The sequence below is a fragment of the Tarenaya hassleriana genome, unplaced genomic scaffold (assembly GCF_000463585.1).
Source record: "Tarenaya hassleriana unplaced genomic scaffold, ASM46358v1 Cleome4, whole genome shotgun sequence".
Lineage (NCBI taxonomy): Eukaryota > Viridiplantae > Streptophyta > Magnoliopsida > Brassicales > Cleomaceae > Tarenaya > Tarenaya hassleriana.
In genome coordinates, this window is record NW_010966881.1 from 1,140,896 (window position 1) to 1,163,340 (window position 22,445).

A 22,445-nucleotide genomic window follows, 5' to 3' on the forward strand; every position below is an offset into this window, starting at 1 on the left:
GCGCAGAATTGCACCCGCGTTTCGAATTTGCCTCCGCTCTCGTCATTTTCTTTCCTTAACGATAGGACAACTTTATTTCATCCCATACAGTACCTACCTACCGTATAGCACAGATTCAGCGAAAACTGATATTATATCATACGTCCTATCTAAAAACCTAGGTGAATACAAAACTATTACCCAATTGATTACAAAATCAACAGACCATCCTATATCAGAAGGAAGAATGACAAAAGGAAAAATCATGCAAATAGAACATAAACCAAATTAGTGGTAAATTTGGGTACAAACGATGATGATAACAGAGAAGGCAAAAAGGCATATGCTTGAACATCACTATCAGAACAAATAGACATTGATCAAATAAGACTCTCCATTCACTGGAAACATGCTGATTACAATCCACCAACTCATCATTCCGAGCTCAAACATGCAGGCATTTAATTTACAGAGAAACCAAACCCATATCCTATTGCAGAGCTAAGAGCGAGGGACATATTTACTCGCACTCATCCTCCATTTTTCAGAGTATATTTTGTGACTTTTTTTATGTTATACAGACAACGTGTGCAAACACAGCTGTAACAGAAATGTCTTGCGTAATAAAATCCTTACTTGAATCTTTCTGACGCAAGATCAAGCAGTCTACGGAAGAACTGACTAGGATACATCGGTGGATCCTCTGCTAATGCCTGAGGGTTTCAGCAAAACATATCCACAACAGAGTTTCGTGTCAATGCTGGTAATTACGTTTGATGGAGAAGAGAAATGTACGCTCCCAGCTGGTTACCTGATGGATCAAGACAGTGGACGGAGTCATTCCGGGCACTGTGTTCACCTCTATCACCAACACCTGCAGAATTGCCCAAAAATTATTTTTATTAGAGAGATATGTTATATTTGCGAGGGCGAGTGTATCTTCTTCGAAGGTGTCAAATTCTTACAAATTCTCTAAGATAGTCTTTGAGCTAAAATAGTATCTGGCAACAGACTAGTTTCAACTACTCTAAAGTTCCTATCTGGGCAAAATCCCATTCTCTGTCTGGGCCTCGAACTTAACATTTTAACTTTTGTTCTTTAATATATTGCCATAAAATAAACTCGGACGTAGGATTGACTTGTTCTTTTATAATCATAGGTTCTTCTCTTCCCCTTTCGCTACAAGTAGTATATACAAGAAATATATGGGACATACCTCTCCAGTATCAACATCAACAAATGCGTCAATGCGTGAAAACCCTTCCAATTGCAGAGTATTGGCAATTAGCTCAATATGCTGTTTGCATCTCTCAACAGCTTCGCTACTGAAACATGAACTTGAATCACTTAGGTTTCAAAGACGCCTATTTTATATCAGTAACACACTATGCACAGTGTTTGAACTTTTCCTCATGGAAGCCTGTGTTTGGAACCATTTTTCAATCATGTTAGGATCTTTTTCATATCCAGTCAATATATGTTTTACCAATTTATATCCTTGATATGTTTTAACTTCTAGTTCCCTTTTTCTATATAGCAAAATGCTCTCCTGGTCACTGATTCTTAGGCCCATATTAGAGGATTTTTCCCACCAAAAATCTAGCAAATCTTACTTTCATCTCTCTTTTTTTCAGCGAAATTGGATTGGGACCATGTGCGTTCAAATGCTCACACAAGTACTAGATAAAGTTTCATACATTAGAATGAAAACAAAAGTTATTCACAAACCTCATAATTGATGTTGGGGGTGGCGTTAGATTTATGCCAGTGCCGCCTGTGAAACATCAGGGAATAGTATTAACATGTCATAGATTTAGTATCCGTGGTGGATAACTAGTGTTCCTAGAGCCTTGCCAATAGAAAACAAAAGTTTCATATATCAGAATCGTACCTTGGAATTTCTCCTCAAGGGACAAAATACCGCCAGTTTCCTTGACAGTGACACTAGGACTCAGTGAATGCATTGATCCTCGCTTTCCAATAACACCAACTGTTATCTCTACCCAGCGGCTGTCACCTTTCCAGAAGAGTCTCCGCCTGTCTTCACCTATGGTTTTGGTCGAAACTATGATCTCATCAGTCTCTATGAATGGTTCAAAAATCAAGAGCTCTGGAGAAGGAGTTGGCATCTCGATCATCCCATGTGCCTGGCAAGTAGATAGAGAGGGAGAGGGCAAATAAAAAAGGATTATATCCCATAATTCTACTTTATAAGTGTTTATTTATTAAAACCCAAAATTGACATGTGGTGAATCAGTTGACCTAACAATCCGTCAACAATTCCACTACACCAAGTCGCACAAACATAACTCTACTTGCACAACAGAATAATTATTCTTTACCTTAGAAAAAGTATTTGGGGGAATTCTTGGTAAATGGTCCTTCAAAGCTTGTATATACGTAGCAATGTCTTCAGAGGAACTACACAAACCCAGAAGGAAAAAGGCAACATATAAAGTGTAACAAGGAGGAAAGGGGAAGAGCAGTGTCTTTCAATAGGTGAAACTAGCTATATCAGCAATACTTTCACATCCTTGGTAGCAAAAATATGAGAATTACCTTAGTCTTGCGACACCAGTCGAGCATCCATCACTAGCTGGTTTAACACACAGCATCAGGCTCCGAAGTTTGGTGGTCAAATCATGCCAAATCTTTGGTACAGACCCATTCAGTAAATCCTCTGTTCTCTCAACATGTTTGCTTATGGTAAGAACTCCAAACTCTGAAAGCTGTTGGTTGTTCATGAATTGCAAACCGTTGTTATACTGAAAGGCATTCCACCCAAATTTTCATAAACTAGCCCAAAGGGTATATCTACTCTTTACCATACATGAGTAAGAGCCTGCGATGTCATGACCTTATCCATGCATGTTCTTGAAGCCAGTACTCCGGGACCTTTATTTAAGAACAAAGGATTAAAAAAACACCAGAAAAATGAGAAGCCATTTTATACAACAGCAAAAAATCCAACAGACAATGGCCTGCTAAAGAGTAATGTAGAATGAACCTGTGTAAACAACTCCTTCATCCTCTAATAATGCTTGAAGTGTACCATCCTCCCCTATTCCTCCATGCACTGGCAATTAACATTTGCAAGAAAATGAGAAGGAAAAAGTGCATTAAGGTCTCACCACAAAAACGAATAAGACGCATACAGAATAAAAGTACTCTATATTGATCTCACATCAGCCAAGCATAAAATTGGTTAATAGCTTATAAATCCAGTGACTCCTTCTTCTAACAAGCTGCCTGTTGAGTTTAAGTGCCTGTAGTCTTTGGCTTATCTTAACATGATACAGGTAATGACTAATTTGGTATCACAAGAAAAACCCATGCTAAGGCAGGCCATGTAAAAGGGGATATACTAGGAGAAGACAAACTGGTTAAACCAGAGAGGCCACCAGCAGTTATAGGATAGGTTAATGGCTTACAAATCTAGGAATAGGTTGGTGGTTAGCTTTCAAGGAAGAGTTCTCTACCTATGAGCTCACTGCAATTGGTTTGGACCTAGTACAAAATGTGCCTTATTACACACCCCACAACATTCAAAACCATAGTTAAGGCAGCGAAGAAAGAGACCAGCAATGAAAACGATCGCTTGAGCTTCCTTTGCAAGCTTGATCCACTCTTTTAAAGAAAACTTCGCAGGCAGATCATCTGCTATATCGAATCCTGCAAACCAGCTTTGGTTCTTTAAACAATCCATAAGATTCTCCATCACTTGATTCTGCAGCAGAGATGTGAATGCAGCTCGAGTGGGTTCGATTGCCGCCAAGCATGCTGCAAGAACTTCCTCCGTAGTGTGCCTTAGCACAAGAGAGTAGCTGAGAAAACAGAAAACAAAAACTTCCAGATGTTCACGAAGCAACAACACGCTAATAATATCTACTGACATAACATGATCACAAAGAAGAATTACATTATTTTCATATATAAGCAAGTGAAATGTCATAATTCCTTACCCCTGTCCTTATGAGCTTAATTCTTATGGATATCAACACGGTTATGAGTCTCCTTTTCTTTTATATAGGCAGTAAACTATCTTCTATCTCTGTCAATATCTATTGATATACTGACACAGTTTCATACAAAAAAAGGCGTACTGCTCAAGAGATAAAAACTTACGGCAAAGACCAGACTTCTCTGTTGTCGAAATCTGATACTTTTTCATTGGAAGCTGTACCAGATCTGCTGTTACGTGAAGGGGAAAGCAAACAAGGAGTTACTTTTAGCTGTAAAACACCAAGACAACCAATGTTAGATAATATTCTGACAGCAGAGTTGTAGCAATCAGCAATTTTAGTTCTACCAAATATGCCCTGTGAACATCACATCTTATAAGTCGTGTGGTTACACTTCAATTGCAGATTGCGTAAAATGCTACCCTTGTTTCAACTTACATCTCCAAATGTTTGTAAATTGAGCCAAACATTTGTTCCACTCATAAGGGATACTTGTCGTTCTGAAGTGTCTCCTCCAAATATGACAAACACTTTCTGGTTGGCCTCAGAGTCTTTCAAGGTTGATTCTTGAGGCAAATGATTCGATCCAGAATTATACCATGCAAGACTAGGAAACCTTGAGCAAGCACGGTGTATAATTGTTTGCAAAATATTCGAATGTGAAAATCCAACCTGGGCGTAAGAAGTTAGTGTGCATCAAAGAAGAAGACATAATAATGAGTATGCAGAGAAGCTAAATCTCACTAAGACCTCATGTTCATTTCGCTGTCAATAATCAATAAGGAGCATATGTAAGTGCTGAAAATAATTCATCACTCAACAAAGACGAGAAACGTGAATGTAAGTCATCGTCGTAAGACTTCTCATCTATTAGGTGGAGGTGTATAGGTATCTAAATGCCAGAAGACCACAAGCGCAATTTTTAAACGTTGGGAATGATAGGGAACAATTATTTTAAAGGCAAACGCATAATAAGCACATATGTAACAAACCTGTCAATGTTAGGGTATATATAATCACCTTAGATGCCTGCTGGAAGAGAAAGCTGGTTTGCTCCATACCACTTATCTGATAAAGCAGTTAAATAATACATCTGAGATTTACAACTAATAAAAACGAAAAAGACAGAAATTCCACTTGGTACAAAGCCCGGGAGTCCTCCAATTTGCTTACCAGATTGATATCTGTAAATACAACTGCTCCTGACTCAGTATTCTCAGATTCATCTCCTCTAGAAGATAATAGATATGAAGTAGGAGCCAAATACCATCCATCAATACGAGCAAAATCTCGTAAACTAAGTTTCTGGAATATAAGTGCAGCTTCTTCCCGAATACTTTTGATGACGTGGATTGGAAAACGAGGAGGAGTGTGATAAGTCACCTATATAATTACAAAATAAACATTAAGATACCAATCATTTAATGCAGGATTTTCCTTGAAGATTTGCAAAATAAATATTCATTTATCAAATATATACATAAAGGTTGTTGAATAACATTTCTAAATCCGCAAACCTTAAAAACAAAGAGAAAGATTAAAAGACTAAAGTATATAGGAAAGTGGTAAGTGTTTGGGACATACCATTAACAATCTTTTAATTGAAAATGCAAGAGTTCTGTTCTTTTCTTACCTGCTGTGTGGGAAGATACTTTCTTCGGTAGTCAAAGATTGTATCTTCCTCCCTTGCATTTCCACTGTCATGGAAATGGAGCTCCACCTATGATTTAGATTAGTAAGAAAGAATTCACACTGCTAAGGTAATGAAATACCACATAAAACAGTAGGTGCAGGACGCTATCCCATATTTGACATAAATAGTTTCTTACGAGCAACACATTAATATTTACATCATCCACATGGAAACAATGCTTTGCATGAATCTTGATGGTTAATCGAGGCAAAAAGAAAAGTTCGGAAATTCAGGCTGAGTTCTCAACAAGTGAAATTCAGAAAACTGCACGTGAGCTTACCTCAGTGGGCAATAGCACGACGGGACAACAATCAGAACCAGAACCAAAATCAACAACGATGGCCGTGAACTCACAAGCGTCTTCAAGAAAGACCTCAACAATGATCCTATCATCAATTCCCTGTCAGACACAAGAGGAGCATCTAATACATGGGGCACCCCTTGATTTCCAGAAAATAACTTATTTGCATCATCTATTTCCCCGCATCCTTTGTTTTTCTTCTTTTTTTTTTTGTTAAAGATAGATTATTTGTCTATTAATCAATTTTCTCAAGCTTCCAACAAAGCCTACCTCTAGAATAAGTTCTTTGGCTTTTTTAAGGGAATCATATACGCCGTAAGCAACCTTGACACCAATGCTGGATCCTGCTCTTGCTGGTTTTACCTAAAATAGACAGACGTGAAAAGCAGATAAAAACAACGGGGAGAAAATGGATACCATTTTCTTTCAGCTGAAACCAAGCTGGATGCTTACCACGACTTTTCCCGATTGGAGGTTCAGCTGGTTATCAGAAAACCACCGCGACATTTCATTTTCATCAGCTCCAGTTCCCTGAGTGCAGTTTTAATAAAAGGAAGAATATCATGAACCAGAAATTTGAATCCACAATGTATCTTGTTTTCACTCATGAACAACAAACTGACTGCAGAACAAACCAACACATCTGCTAATACAAGATACTACCTGCACCAAATAGCTCGGTACTGTCATGAAACCATGCTTTCTGAGCTCCAAGGAGGCCTCATACTGCTCACAGTTAAAAGAAAATAATTAGAACCGCCCTAATCAAGTTGCAGATTAATGTCGGGTAAAATGTCCAGGATGGATTCGAAGTTCATCTCACAAGAAACATCACCAGTTGAAACAGAAACTAAGCAGGTTTCGTTATAGTTATGATCGAAAACTAGAAATCGAGCCATCTTCTTGACCTTGTCAAAGGCTCGGCGACATTCACTTGGTCCAGTGCCCACAAATGGAATGTTGTACTTTTCCAACAGCTCCTGCATCGCATTGACAGATTGCTTTGTGAGATTCCATGTCATTACAACTTCACATTGAAAATAAAAATCCAATGAGTCCAAGCATTCCAACAAAATAGAAACCTGGATGCTCCCATCTTCACCAAATCGACCATGAATGACTGGAAAAACAATGTCCACGGTAGAAACAAGATGCTCCGCAAAGTCAGATAATGATGAGAATCCTTGCGCAAGGCTACAACACCAACCAAACTGACCTCTCAGCTTTTCCGATATTTACTGTCCCATAACAATTCGGAACCCCCTCTACACTCTATAGCTCACCTCTCCACCTTAAAATCAAAATCTGCAGGAGTATTCGAGTACACCTGAAAATTTCACAAAACAAAAAGGCGAAATAGTCAAGACACAAGGCAATATATAGAAATGCTCAACTTAGGGCACGACGCATCAAACCTGGGCGGAGGAAATTGCATAAGCGTTGAGATCTGGATCTATATAATAACAGCTCACAGTTACGTTGTCTCCCTGAGGAAATATCATTCAAGAAATTTCAAAACCCAAACGAAAAAACATTCGGATTCAGAATCATAAGACGAACCAGAGCGCGAATACGAAGAGGAGAGAAACGCAGGAATCACCGAAATTAAACTCAATAATTCCGGAGAACAAAAGATTCGCATGATTAAGGAACCTGAATGTGATCAAGAACTGATCTCGCAGAGTTGAGAGAAATCCCGCGCTCCGCCGATGGACCTCCGCAGATGACTCCAACTCTCAGAATCCTATCCTTCCACCGCACCTTCTCCTCTCCATACACCAACGCCTCCAGGATGTCTCGCGTTGCACCAGCGCCGGCGATGGAAAGTTTCTCCGCCCTCGGCGAACCCCATGTATACTTGCACAGCGAGTTCTTCTGCTCCAGCTTCAAATCCATTGCCGCCGGAAAAGTTCCGTCGTCTCCTCCTCTGCCGCGGTGAAGCATCGAGAGGCAGACGCCGATCGCCATGGAAGCCATTCGGGAATCAAAACTTTTCTCTCTTGAATTTTCTTTGTAGAACCCGTATAGCTCTTTGACGGGCGGTGCTATCTTCCAGCAGAGTAATCACTAATCACCTCGATTTGACCGTTGCAAACTTCACACCAGGCTCCGGAAAGGGCGAGAGCCTTCCACGTGTCGTCCGAAAGACTTCCGATGGCATCAGTGGTCCATTTGGGCCCAAATATGTCTAGAATGGGCTTTCACAATGTTTAGTGGGCTTCTACGTTTAACCCACATTGAATTTCCCACGGTCCATGAACATCCGCCCGAGCATACAGTTTAAATATATTTGTCACCATTCCAATGGTTTAAAGATTTATACGAGCTAGCATTGAATGCTAACATCACAGAGAAGAAGAAGAAGAAGGAATCCATAATAAGAACTAGTTTACTGTAAAATTCAAATATCAACAAACAAATATTGTAAAAGATGGTTGTGATAAGGAAATGCATAAATTTAAATATCTCTGTAAATCAATAATAAGTATATATATATATATTCATTTTTTTAAAAAAAAAGATAATGTATTTTGGAGTAGTTATTGGAATTGATATGGGAGTGGGTGTGACAACGGAATACGTATTATTTTTACGATGGGTGGATTGTTGATATATAAAATGAATAGAGGTTGGTGTGAGTGGTGCCACCACCATCTCCATCTCCATCTCCGTCTCAATCGGTGTCCCCCTTTCCATTGTCGAGCTTTATGAAATTGTCATAATTACAAATCATTCTCTCCATCACCCCACGATTTAAATAATAATTTTAGTGGTCGTTGGTCAGCGTGTCTTTTCATCCATGTCTTGTTGGTCACATTATTATGACACCCACTGCTGTGTTTTTATTACTCTCTATTTTGTGTCCGCTAAAAATCTGAAAAGTTGGCACAGATGATTAAACATCTTTATCTTTTAATCAGATCAATCTTTTACCGCTTAGTTAATCGTGTTTATCTAAAGATGATCGGTGATTAATCCTCCCGATCATTCGGAGTTTTTCGGACTGCATGGACGAAATAGAGGGTGACGTTCATTCCATTTGGAAAAGAAATGACTGATAAAAATCATTATTTTCGATATATCAATTTATAATTCGTGGTATATCCAAAAAATTAAATTAAATTAAATTATAACGGCTTGGATTAAGTAGTGGCGACGCATCTGGATGTTACAAATAATTCATTTGTTTATTATTAGATCGAATTGGCTCAGGAACAGTACCGATCATATCAGTCTTTTAAGTGCCTGATTTCGTGAGATGTGTCTGCCACCTGATTTTGTTACTAATCGAATTTAAAACTATATTATCCAATCAAACCCTTTGTTTCGTATTTTCCTCAATTATTAATTAGCTTTTTCAACTACAAAACAATAAATATCACAACTATTACATATTTATTCTGATGTGTGGATGGTGGTGTTAAATTAATTACACAAGCGCTGCATAGATAGGCTTTGGGGGTATCTGCTAGGGGTGGGTGCCGGTACTTGAAACCTGCAGGTTTTCGGGTACCCGGTCTCACGGATACTCGAAACACGGGTATCCCTTATATAACGAAGACGAAAACGGATTTGATAAAGTCAAAAATATGGCTTGCGGATTCGAATCCGGGTTTTATTTGAATAGCGACGAGTATCCTCGGATACCCGGATACGAATAAAATGACAATTATATCCCTGATATTTTGATATATTTATGATAATTATTAAAAATATTTTTATATTGAGAAGCGAATGAATAACCATCTGCTTCCGAGTTGACATCTTATAAAGAATTGGACGGGTTTGAGTGCCCTCAGTAATCGAGTTCAGCGACGGATACCCGAACCACGGGTATCCAGATTTCACGAAAACGAAAACGAGATAATATTTTTTCAAAACTCGCAAAGACGAAGACGAAGTCCGGGTACCCAAAAACTCAGGATACCCGACCCATACCCAACCCTAGTATCTGCAATTTGCACGACAATAGTATCATCTAAAAATAAAAATCAAATATGAAACTCTGTTATATGTTTGCCTTTAAAATATGCAATATAAATATAAGAATGTCTAATATTTTTTTATATCAAAAAGATAACTTGTGATTTGGATTCTTATTTTACATGATAACTTTGTAAGTGATTGATTTTGTTAATGGGTTTGTGTTGTTCATCGTCTTTTTAATTGGTCATGGACCATAAATAAATACGTCAAGCCACGTAGATATTCGATGAGATGTCTATTTTATCTATTATGTCCGAATGGCAACCATTTCCTCGTGTTTTGTCCTCCATTTCAATTTTTATTCAACCCCACATTAATTCTTAACCCATACCTCCAATTTTCTTTCTAGTAACCTTATATATATATATACATGCCGATTCTTATTAAATCTACCATGCAGCAGTTTCTAATATGCATATTAACGTTACGGAAATACAAAACCCCCTAAATAATTAGTTTACGCAAAGTTACTGATAAAAGGAGAAAATATTTGTAAATGTAGAAGGTGATGTCACATTAAAGAAATGGCAAAAGGGTAGTCCACTCCTTTTGTTTACAAAAAGCCTATCGTCAACTTGATCGCAGACCCTTTTGGCGTTACTTCTGTTTCGGTATTATTCTCCCACACTTGTTTTCCCCACTTACATCTCCATCACTCTCCACAGCGCAAAGCCCCCTGTGTCATCTCATCATCTCCACGACACCTATGTGTTTATTTTAGGATGTAGAACGAACCCGGTTAGGGTTGGTTCGCAAGCCGGTCCATAATTTTCCGAGCCGAACTCAAAATATTTGAGTTCAGAAAAAAAAAACGGGCTAAACGGACCAACTCGGTGGATCTACGGGCTGACTCATTTTGGGATAGAAAAAAATATTTTTTTAAAAATTTTATATAATTTTAAATATTTCTATATAAAAATTGTATTTTTATTAGATATTTAGTTTGTTTTGTTTAAAATTTTAAAAATTTTATTATATTTTACAATATTTTTAAAATAGTTTAAATATTTTAAAAAATTATATATTTGACTCACGAATCGACTCGTTTGGCTCACGAATTAAAGCGATTTAGACTGGACTGGTCTATTTTTGGCTCGTGAAAAAAATGGACTGGACTAAAATATTTTCATATCGGAATGGTCCGGACTGGGCTGGGCCAAACCACCCATTTTACACCCATAGTTTATTTTATACATTATTAACATTCATGAAAATTATTACGTAGAGCTTTTTTCTTGGGGGTTAAAAGATTACGTTGAATTTTAGCAATAAACGTTTGTAATTTGAATAAAAGGGGCGACTAAATACGAGGTTTTAACAAAATTTGTTGTTACATGGTGAGGAAAAAAAAGGAGGGAGAAGAAATCGTATGTATCGTTTTGTAAGGATCGATGGACCCACAAACACAACACAATGAAAAACGCATGTAAACGTAGTTTGATTGTTTCGAAATGGTCCACGATCATAGATAGCTTTTGTAGATCGGATCTTTATTCCATTATCTGCTCATAGGCTGCTAGAGATTTCCCATGATCTATTGAAGAGGACATGTATTCTCTCATCTTGTTCCTCGTGAAAACGAAAGGGCTCTCCGTTTTTTTTTTTTTTTTTTTTGTGTGATAGATAATTAGGGGATTAGGACACTAATTAAGTATGTATCATCATGATTCCGAATCAATGAATATCCCTAAGTTGTATCATCCAATTCCACTTTTGCCTCCCCAAACCACCTGCCTCGACAAGCTAATTAATTGTCGTTATTAGTAATAATTGTCCTGAAAACCCGTTTAGTCCAATTCAAATAAATTCCAAAAAAAAAAAAAACTTATTCTCTCGGAATAAAACGCGAACGTCCAAAGTAATTAATTCACGAGTGGTAATAACCAAAGTTTAAATAAGTAATGAAACGATCCCGTAGGTTATACCTCAGGGTTACATTAATGGCTCATATAGATTTGGATATACAGATTTGTTATAACGTTTATATTTGTAACCCTAATCCTATTCAACTTCGCAAAATATCCAATATTTCACAAATCATATATATATATATATAGCATAGTCGGCTCCTAGATGCGCATGAAATAAATTTAGGGTGGAGTTAGGATAAGAGATGTAAAAGACAGGACATGATTTCGAGACAAGAGAAGCATCTAAACGATTTTCACAATGGAAGGACAAGTGGGCATGGAAAATGACTCCTTTCTGAAGATGATGGATCCTATCTATGTATCTATTATTTCCATCGACAATAATCACAGTAATAAAAATAATATCACATCTTTAATAACTATATATGTCGGACAATTTTCGAATTTTGTATTCAACGATGTAGTGTTTGTTCAACCGTCTTTTTCAATAATCCATGCGAGGAGATACCAATTCTATTAAAGATGCAATATATATATATATATATATATATATATATATATATATATATAATAGAAGAAAAATTACTGTTACTGTGCCTTGTTTGTGTTGCATATAATAAATTATCGCCGCCAAAATATATTGATGTGTGTGTTTATTAGCATATAGCTTTGTCGGTCGAAAAATTGCGTCTACTTTATTTTTTATTTTTAAAAAAGGCGGATTAGAGCATGCATGCATCGGATATAATTAGAACAAGTAGAGATCGCTTAGATGATCAAATTTGGTACGAGAAAATTTAAGAGGGCTCCCTACCTTGACGTCTGAAAAGGGAGAAAAGTAAATGAGCTGTCGAGTGACACTATTTAATGATTTCGCCATAAATAATCTTCCCTTAAAAATCAAAGTTCCTATCTAATCCCATTTATAATCAAATTAAGATTTTAACGATTCTATATGTATTTCTACAAATATTTAGGACCAACCTTTTTTTTTGTATATATGAATAACACGAAATTGTTCACATTAAAAAAAAGTTGAATCCTAGTGCTTTTACATATATTTGTTATTTTGAATGGATAATTTTTATATTTCTCGAAAGAAACATCGTATTCAAATTGAAACACGATTCGTTTTAGTTTATTTTAAAAGCCGTTTCACTGTAAAGACAATTATATAAATTGTAAATCACGAACTATATATATATATATACATATATAAACATATGTGTGTGTGTGTGTGTAGTTACAGTTTGGTGCGGTCCCGTGGTCCTTAGCCATACGAACGTGATTAAGGCAGGGTTTTTGGGTTGCATGTTCATGGGTCCGCCATGCCTTCCCCTTTTCTCTTTCTCGCTGTAATTCACGAGATTGTTCTGAATCCTAAATTATTAATGTATACTACCAATAAATATCTCTATAGATTGGGGAAATTATCATCACCGTTCCTTAGATTTTGTTAATTAATATTTTTTTTTTCAAGTTTGGATTCCAATTTCTATTACATGCAAAACATGGTTTCTCGAAATTATACGCGCAAATCCAGCGTTCAAGATTTAACCCACAACCCTCTCTTCAAATTCGGAATTTGTTTTGGTTGATTTTGCGTCGGTTGTATTTGTTTTTTTATTTCCGGGAGAAATAAAAAGGCATGTACTTATTGTTGATAAATTAATTTGGAATTGATAAAGGTTAATAATCAAATTAGAAATATCCTATATTTTAATATCCGTAGCTTATAAGTAACGATGCCAAACATATATACATAAAGTTGGATTTTTTTTTTTTTGCAGTATTTCCATAATGTATATAATGAAAGTTATAATAAAGGGTTGAAATATTTGGTTATATAGGCACCAAGAGAAGAGTGGGAATGCCTCACTCTCCCCCATTTGCTATAAATGAGAAATCACTGAATACATTGGTTGCTCTCTACCTGCCTCCCAAATCTCTCCATTATCATATCTGCTCTCTCCGTCTCTCTCTTGTATCATATTTGCCCCCAGAGAGAGAGAGAGAGAGAGAGAGAGAGAGAGAGAGAGAGAGAGAGAGAGAGAGAGAGAGAGAGAGAGAGAGAGAGAGAGAGAGAGATGACAAGAGAAGGTGAGTGTTGAGCAAGATGGAGAAGCAGGGCACGTGCATTACTAACTCATCCCATCCTCCCTCTCTACATCCATAGAGATATCGCACATACATTCACACACACACATTCATTCGCCAAATGCACGCATATATACATATATTTTTGGTGCGATCCAGTTTCATTTCTCTACGTGCATGTATATACACATCAACATGATGCCATTTGAATCTCTCCCTCTATACATATACACCCATATATTGATATAGCTATATATATACACAGACTAATATAGAGACAGCCTTAACGGGTACATATCTAAAAGACAATAGATATGCATATATATACACATTTATAGGATATGCTCTGATGATAAAAGTGATGTAGGGGTTTTTTTGGTCTGAAAGTCACGGGGGTACATGAGGGTCAATATATATATATATATATATATATATATGTCCGGTGGTTGTTTGGTGTGTGAATGAGTTGGTTGTTCATGTGCCCATCTTCCCCATCATGACCACACTCACCTTGGTCACTCCATTACATATCCATTTCTCCCTCCTCCCTATATATTGTATCTATATTCGTATACATGTGTAAATTAATGTACATGCACATGCGTATCTGTATATAGAAAATGCGTGTCTAATGTACACGTCTATATATGTACAATGAAGTTTACAGAGTAAGCACACTCCATGCAAGTGAAGCCTCCCTCTCGGAGACATCGGGTATGTATGTAATACACGCTTTAGTTAAGGCGTATTGCGCCATCCAAAAATTTTATAATCTCATGCAATCATATTTCACATTTTTTGGATTAACAGGACGTGGATGACAATTATGATCTAGTTAATATTATTTCCGGGTTACTAATTATCATAAATATGAAATTTTGTACATTAATGGCATGATATGACAACGATCTTTGAGCATGGGATGTAATTTGCAGGAACAAATGGGCCTAGGTGTTATCAATCCGGTGTTTGATGCACTGTAATCAATTAGCTCCACCCACCATATAGATTACTGTAAATAATTAAATATCACTGCCGGCATTTTTTTATTGGATGTGATTATTAATGGATTGTATACTATTTAAGCAAAAGAATATTCCTCAAATCATAAATTGTCTCGTCGGTATTATCATTCCCAATTCGTATAAGTTCGTCCTTCCATGCCAATTTTAACTACATATAAATGTGTGTGAATGACTCAGATACGTACATGTACATGTACATGCACATGCACATGTCTATGAATTAAGCAGAATTCATGAATCTGGGGGATATGGGTGGGTGTGTGCGTGCAATTGGACAATAACATAGAATGCATAATTTTAAAAGATTATAAGCTCTATAAGCGGTTGCGCATGCGCTGATTTCTTTCTGTTGTATTCCTTATATATATAAATCACAATAATAATGATAATGATATATAATATGCAATGTAATTTATTTTGTTATGGAAAACCATATATTTAGTAATTTATATATTTATCTATGAGATGTTTGGTAAAACAAATTATGCTTAATATACATATATACTTACATATATATATATATATCCTTTTGTACTGTCTCTAGCTCTCCTTGGCGGTGCCGTTAATTTAATTCAAAAGGGGAAAGGGGTATGGTTGTCTTTTCCATCTCGTACAGGTTGTCATTTGACACCAATATCCCAAATCAACCCCCAAAAGTCTCATTATTATATTATTTTTTCTTTTATTATTTATCGTTTATAACTTTTTATATACGTATATATATTATATTCATTATATAGTTGACAATGTCCATTTACACTTGTATCTATCTGATCACTATTTAAGGCAAGGCTTGCATGAAATATTTCCCCAGCAATATATATATATATATATATATATATATATATATAACTGATTGGGCTAAGTTATTAAAATGGGCCTCTTGTTGGAATTCATGACGAGGGCCAGGACCTAGAATAGAAGAGCCATCTGGATGGATGTAGGCCCATCCATGAAGTAGGCTTCGCCGAAGATCAGAGAATGCGTGGAAACCGTGGCCCATTCAACGCGTTATGCAAAATCTTACTGATTTTTTTTTTATTCACATCAAACATTTATAAAACCATGCCTAATTATTAACCTTATTAACCTTACATTTATTTAATTGGAATCGAATCGGCCCACGCCGTTAAAGTATCCTATATGGTTTTTGAAAACCCATTGAAAATTCCTCTCAACATTTAAATAATAAACCCTAAAATAAAATTAAAAAAAAAACTGCCACTACTCCCATTAAAAACCGGACAAATTCCAATCCGAATCTTTTTCTATTTTGTTTCCCCATTTGTGTTTGTCATAATCGATATCATTCATCCTCCAATAGATTTGAATAATAAATTTCTCCCTTGACTTTTCTGCCCACGGAAAATCAACGCGTTCCATCCAAAGATATTTATCTTCTCGTTTCAAAGATTATATAGACACCTTGTTCTCTCCGTTCAATGCCATTCTATTAAAAGAGAAAAGAAACTTGTCTGCATACTCAACAAACGAATCCCCAAAGGAAAGAAGAAAAAGAGAGAGAGAGAGAGGATGGAGCAACCGTACGTATACGCGTACCCAGCAGGTGCAGGTGCCGGGGCTGCGCCGCCGCAACAACCGGTGGCGCCAGGGATCGTGAGTCCTGCGTACTGCGCTCCGTACCCTGTGGATCTGGCCATCGTGCGGAAAGTCATGACCTTAACAGACGGTAACTTTGTCGTGACGGACGTTAAGGGAAACATCCTCTTTAAGGTCAAAGAGCCGATGTTCGGTCTCCACGACAAGCGTATCTTACTTGACGCTTCCGGATCTCCGGTTGTCACCTTGCGAGAGAAGGTACGTATCCCCCCCGAATCATTGGCTGTTAGATCTGGCTTTGGAATTACTAGAAATGGATACAAATTATAAATAATCCAATTTTTTTTACCCTTAATATAGAAATTAAAAAATTTGCCGATCCCTAGTTTAAAGATAATATTCTCTTTCCTTTTTTATTCACACCGGTTGGTCGTTGGAAACATACCTTTATCTTCGTTTGAGCATAATCAATCCACCTACTTGAGCAGCTGAATTATTTATTTTCTATTTTTTTTGGAATATAAATATATATATGTCTACCAGGTCTTTGATATATATATTTGGGAAAATGATATTTTTCTACACGAATTTATCAAAATGTGACGTTTTTCTACACGAAATTTTAATTTGACAAATATCTACACCCAATTAACAAATTTCTCAGAATTCATACACGAATTATCCAATTTTACTGCAATTAATTACACAGTCCGAAATTATCCATTAATTGCTGACGTAGAAGGTAACGTGGCGGCTGACGTTGCATGTCATCTAGGATTTTTTGCCATGTCAATATGAATTAAAAATTACACGTGGCATGTCACGTCAACCGACACGACCTTTCCATCAACAATTAATGGATAATTTCGAACTGTTTAGTTAATTGCAGTAAAATTAGATAATTCGTATATAGATTTAGAAAATTTGTTAATTGGATATAGATATTTGTCAAATTAAAAATTCGTGTGGTAAAACGTCACATTTTGATAAATTCGTGTTCTCAATATATTTATATATATTCTGACGGAGTCTACCAGGTCTTTGATGCGCGTACAAAAAATACAGGAAATATAATATAAAACGACGACTCGTATAAAAAGAAAAAATAATGATAGAAAAAGGCAAAAGATTTCATGGGGGCGGGAGTTTGCTAATGGAAGTGAGGTGAATGGCAGATAATGAGCATGCATGACAGGTGGCAAGTTTTCAGAGGAGGGAGCACGGAGGCACGTGATCTGCTGTACACAGTAAAGAGATCGTCGATGCTTCAGTTTAAGACAAAGCTGGACGTGTTCTTGTCCCATAACAAAGACGAGAAACGCTGCGACTTCCGTGTGAAAGGGAGCTGGTTCGAACGCTCCTGCGTCGTTTACGCCGGCGATTCCGACTCCATCGTCGCCCAAGTAAGTTGGTTCAATACAATATTTTCATTTTCTTTTTTATTTTTTCTTTTTAATAAAAATGGATGAATTTCGATGGAAATGTGAACAGATGCATAAGAAGCACACGGCGCAGAGCATATTGTTGGGAAAAGACAACTTCACGGTGACGGTGTATCCGAACGTGGATTATGCATTCATAGTGTCGCTCATCGTAATGCTCGACGACATGAACCGAGAAGACGCTGCCAGTTCCGGTTCTTTCTAGACACCCACACCCTCCCTTGTTCTTATGTCGTCTTGTCTATGTTCCGTCTTATGTTGAACAATTTTTAGATCGTGTTTTGTTTTTGCTCAAACTCTGATGTTTTCGTTTGTGACATAAATGACCATTATTTGGTGATGTTATTTTTTCTTTATGCAATTGGGATTTCGTTTATCCAAGATTAGGTGGTTCAACCGGTAAAGAATGGAGCAAAACTCTTTTCTAACCCGTATTTAAATCCTTACTTGGGAGAGAAGAATATTCATATTGATTTTTCCGATTTTCTGAAAAATGTATTCGGGTAAAGACCCGGTGAACTTGTTGGGCTTTGTATATGTGGAGGCAGGCTTTTATCATGCTCTGTAGTGGGTCGTAAACAGACTGAAAAGGCCGTACTGAATGTTTATGGGCTCCTACTATTGGGCCTCCTTTAGATCACTATGGGCTTTCTATTCACTAACGAGATCCGGATAGCCCACAAAAGTTGGTAAAGCCCGTCCACCCGCAATTTGCGAGAGTATATCTCACGCGCTCCTAATCGTCGTCGTGTATCACCTGTTTCTTTTTCCCGAAGGAAACGCACCAAAATAAACCACGACTTGTGGAATCCATTTAAAGGAGAGGCCGATTTCGCATTATGCGCGTGGCGAGTGTTGGCACTGAAAGGACGAGCTAAATGTGGTGGCACTGAACGCACGCACGAATTCCTCGCCGATATTCAGAAGCTTATGCACGTGCGTGCTCTTCTTCCTCCTCGTCTTATGCTTCTATTTATGGCGGGAAGACCCTCATATTTTCCCGGAAAATATCCCATCGCAACACCGACGAGGAAGACTCAATCTCATACGGGAGACCTGCGTTTTTAATTTCCAAGGATCCTCTGCATGAAATGATGGCTTCTAGTTCGTCTCCTTCGTTCACCCTGTCTTCTGTCACGGTGGCCGTTGACAAGGCCACGAGCGAGCTCCTGCTCACTCCTGATTGGACCATCATCCTCGCCATCTGCGATTCCGTCAATTCTCACCACTGGTAATTCCGCTTCCGGCTTTGTGTCCCTTTTTTTTTTCTTTACATAAAAGGCGTTTGCATTTGAATCGAGGATCAAAGAACGCGAAACGAGAAATGTGGCTCTGATTCGGAGGAAAGGGGTCGGGTTTCATGAACGTTGTTTAACATTTGGCTTGTCTATGAAAAATTGTCCAGGCAGGGTAAAGATGCCGTCAAAGCAGTGAAGAGGAGATTGCAGCACAAGAACGCTAAAGTTCAGTTACTTGCTTTGACGGTAATTTCTTATATCTGTGTTGAACAGAATATGCTATGCTAATGATGAGAACATCATCGTGATTTGAATGATCTGTTGGTAGCTGTTGGAGGCAATGGTGAAAAACTGCGGGGAGCATCTGCATTCTCAAATTGCTGAGAAACATCTACTTGGGGAGATGGTCAGGATTGTGAGAAAAAAGGTGATTTGATTCTTCATCAAAGACTTCACCTTACATTTTTGAAGTTTCTGATTGATCATCAAACTCGTTTGTGCGCGATTGGATTCTCTGTAGGGGGACTTCGAAGTAAGGAACAAAATCTTGATCTTATTGGACACTTGGCACGAAGCTTTTGGGGGCGTCGCTTGCAGATTCCCCCATTATAACTGGGCGTACGAGGAGTTGAGGGTAAGCCCGGTCGTTCTCGTGTTTAGTCTCACTTTCATAGTTAGCTATCCTAATCTATAGAACATGCTGTTTGACGGCCTACCATGATTCTGGATTGTTCAATCCAACTCCTGTTCATCAGTTTGATAAAACTGACTCATATTAGGTTCGACTTCTATCTCTTCAGCGTGTTTTTGTCTCCTGAATGCCTTTGGAAATGATATTTCTCCATCCTCTTTCAGTTTCCAGGTTAGGATTAGTTAATTGTGATATTGTAGTACGATACATAACACATAGTTCTGCATGATAGCGCTCTGGGGTTAGATTCCCTGAACGTTCACAAGAAGCAGCCCTGATGCTTAGAACATCGATTGCTCGACCGAGTTTGGCGCAGTCTTCATCTGGGAATCTACTATCCAGCAGTTCATTTAGAAGGCTCGATGAGACAATGGCGACTGAAATCGAGAGTTTAAGGTAAGCAGTGTCTTCATTCATCAATTTTGGTATCTGACTCTATGTTTCTCATAAAGTCACATATTACCAGTAACCTTTTGTAACTTCTTTTTGCCTGTGGTTTCAGCTTATCAAGCCTTGAATCAATGAGAAATGTGATGGACCTTGTGAACGAGATGGTGCAAGCCGTCACTACTGCAGATGGCTCAGTAAGTCTGCAAACTCTCGGTCACAAACATCTTCTGCTGCAGTTCCTGATGTATAAATGTTGTTTGGTATCACATTCTCAGGCTCTAAAGGATGAACTGATAGTTGATTTGGTAGACCACTGCCGCTCTAATCAAAAGAAACTAATCCAGATGCTCATGACGACCGTGTTTGTTCCTTAAACTCTTCACTTCCAGTTGATCTTCTCAAAATCTTCGGTTTTAAGTATTCCTTTCATGATGAAAATCTGGCCGCAACAATAAGACATATATCTCTGGCTTTTTCGTTCAGGGATGGGGAGGTCTTGGCACGGGGGTTGGAGTTGAATGACTCTATGCAGGGCGTTCTGGCGAGACATGATGCTATTGCCTCTAGTATCTCTCTTCCTCCCTCACTTGCTGCAACTTCCGAACCAAAATTCACCATCACTGCTGAAAGAACATCGGAGACAAGCCCAGACGCGAAAGCTGGAACTGCTTCTGCGGCCGCCATTGATCCCGAGTCTGTAAGTTCTTCTTCGAGCAGTGAAAGTGAACCTGATGAGGAAGAAGAAGAAGATGATGACTTTGCACAGTTAGCGAAAAGGTTAGGAGATTATAAAAAACGATATTGCGATAGTTCTATTGTCATTATTTTCGAGATCATCTGTTACGCAAACCTCAACTTACTGGTTACCATATCTAAAACATTGTCTAAATTCTGCAGGCACGTGCAAATGTGTGCCGAAGAGACTGAAGAAGAGGCACTACTTCTTCTGGGCAAGAATGATAACACAACAACAGAGCCACAATCATCACAGTGCAAAGATTTAGCTTTAACCAACCAAGAAGTCCCCACGTCAATGACGAAGGCAGAGCAGGACATCATGGAGCTTCTAAGCCTAACAATATCAACCACGGGTCCGCCCTCTACGCAGCCACAAATGAATCAGTCATTGGACCACCAGAGTAGCCATCACAATCAATCTTCCACAGAGCAGATCCTGCTCAATAGCTATGTCGTCCCCTGGGCACAGTCTCGAGCAGAAGATGGTTCACCATCCCAATCGCAACTCCAGCAAAAAGCTCAGCTTCACCCAGAAGGAGGAGGTCACTTTGAATCAGTGACACAATTTTCATACGGGTATCCACCACCGCCGTGGGTGGATGGCCAACGGGTGAGGGAGGGGGAGCAGCAGAAGGTTTTAGACACGCATTTGCAGTACTCTAATTCGTTTGTTGCAAGAGGAATCAGCAAAGAATCGACGAGAGCAGAGACGGGCTCAGTGCAGAAGCCGTACGTTCCTCCTTACAAATTATTTGAAGATCTGAATGTGTTCTGGAATGCAGGAGGAAGCGTTAAGAGTGGCAAATGAGCCAAAGACCACCGACTGTCACGAAGAAGAAATGAAGGGTCAGAGCATCTCATGTTATTCTCCTTTTCCTTTTTAAAAATAGATATTGTATTGAAAATTGAACTCAATAAAATACAGTTGGATCAGAGAAAGTAAACCAAGGAGTTAAAGTAATACTGATTGGGATGTTTTGTGCGCTTTGCGTCATGTTGGTCGAAAATATAAGTAACACAGTATTGCCACGGACGAGATTGTGGCGACACGGATTTCAGAGCACCCGAACTGTCTGTCCGAAGAACCGCGGATTTATGTTTTCCTGACCAGGCAATGTCCAAAGGGGTACGCATTGGACGAAATAAAGTAACTTGGACGTGCCTCGTGCGGTCTACTCGCGTCAGGCGATGAAGCACGTGCACTTTATATTTCCATTTTCTTCTATAAACGTATTAGATTCCGTGTTTCTTTATGTCTTGCTTAGCACGATTAGAACCCATGAAACGCCCAATTGCCGCGTGGATCGGTCCAGAGATCCGTCCATCACGTGACAATATGACCTACTGTGTGACATTCTGCCCTTGTGGAAATTGAATACTTATTGAAAATCCCTCACCATGTGACACTGAGAACGAACATGAAGAGCACAATATGTAATTTCCGTGAAACCAAATTTCCCCCTTTTTTCCC

At 38.2% G+C, this 22,445-nt stretch overlaps 3 protein-coding genes and 1 long non-coding RNA gene across 10 annotated transcripts; 3 read left to right on the forward strand and 1 right to left on the reverse strand.

Annotated features, from left to right (window-relative positions):
• Positions 1 to 3: 3 nt before the first annotated feature.
• LOC104823308 (D-alanine--D-alanine ligase) lies at positions 4 to 8,266 on the reverse strand. 6 transcript variants are annotated; one of them, XM_010554828.2, is made up of 25 exons: positions 7,589 to 8,157; positions 7,351 to 7,422; positions 7,219 to 7,262; positions 7,018 to 7,129; positions 6,844 to 6,915; positions 6,599 to 6,661; positions 6,389 to 6,466; positions 6,206 to 6,298; positions 5,915 to 6,034; positions 5,575 to 5,661; positions 5,115 to 5,324; positions 4,962 to 5,009; positions 4,380 to 4,613; positions 4,105 to 4,211; positions 3,559 to 3,803; positions 2,987 to 3,055; positions 2,810 to 2,874; positions 2,539 to 2,708; positions 2,322 to 2,400; positions 1,871 to 2,126; positions 1,708 to 1,753; positions 1,196 to 1,301; positions 791 to 853; positions 616 to 692; positions 4 to 93 (listed from the first exon to the last, which is right to left on the reverse strand). In XM_010554828.2, exons 1-25 carry the CDS (start codon positions 7,910 to 7,912, stop codon positions 78 to 80), a joined length of 2,856 nt encoding a protein of 951 aa, XP_010553130.1. In that variant the 5' UTR covers positions 7,913 to 8,157; the 3' UTR covers positions 4 to 77. The 6 variants fall into 6 exon arrangements, with proteins under 6 accessions (XP_010553130.1, XP_010553128.1, XP_010553132.1 ...); XM_010554826.2 differs by having other exon boundaries at positions 1,196 to 1,304; positions 7,589 to 8,143; XM_010554830.2 differs by having other exon boundaries at positions 8 to 97; positions 1,196 to 1,304; positions 7,589 to 8,142.
• A 5,374-nt stretch (positions 8,267 to 13,640) lies between these two features.
• LOC104823310 lies at positions 13,641 to 15,714 on the forward strand. The gene is made up of 2 exons (XR_773327.2): positions 13,641 to 14,604; positions 14,826 to 15,714. It is a non-coding gene; the product is annotated as an uncharacterized LOC104823310 (long non-coding RNA).
• Positions 15,715 to 15,824: 110 nt separating this feature from the next.
• Positions 15,825 to 18,262, forward strand: LOC104823312 (protein LURP-one-related 15). Its single transcript, XM_010554835.1, has 3 exons — positions 15,825 to 16,733; positions 17,651 to 17,878; positions 17,967 to 18,262. Exons 1-3 carry the CDS (start codon positions 16,449 to 16,451, stop codon positions 18,120 to 18,122), a joined length of 669 nt encoding a protein of 222 aa, XP_010553137.1. The 5' UTR covers positions 15,825 to 16,448; the 3' UTR covers positions 18,123 to 18,262.
• A 110-nt stretch (positions 18,263 to 18,372) lies between these two features.
• Positions 18,373 to 22,422, forward strand: LOC104823311 (target of Myb protein 1-like). Of its 2 annotated transcripts, XM_010554833.2 has the most exons (10): positions 18,373 to 18,606; positions 18,694 to 19,148; positions 19,323 to 19,401; positions 19,484 to 19,582; positions 19,676 to 19,789; positions 20,079 to 20,242; positions 20,349 to 20,430; positions 20,512 to 20,597; positions 20,720 to 21,013; positions 21,134 to 22,422. In XM_010554833.2, exons 2-10 carry the CDS (start codon positions 19,009 to 19,011, stop codon positions 21,780 to 21,782), a joined length of 1,707 nt encoding a protein of 568 aa, XP_010553135.1. In that variant the 5' UTR covers positions 18,373 to 18,606; positions 18,694 to 19,008; the 3' UTR covers positions 21,783 to 22,422. The 2 variants fall into 2 exon arrangements, with proteins under 2 accessions (XP_010553135.1, XP_010553136.1); XM_010554834.2 differs by having other exon boundaries at positions 18,373 to 19,148; positions 19,323 to 19,380.
• The last annotated feature ends 23 nt before the right edge of the window (positions 22,423 to 22,445 follow it).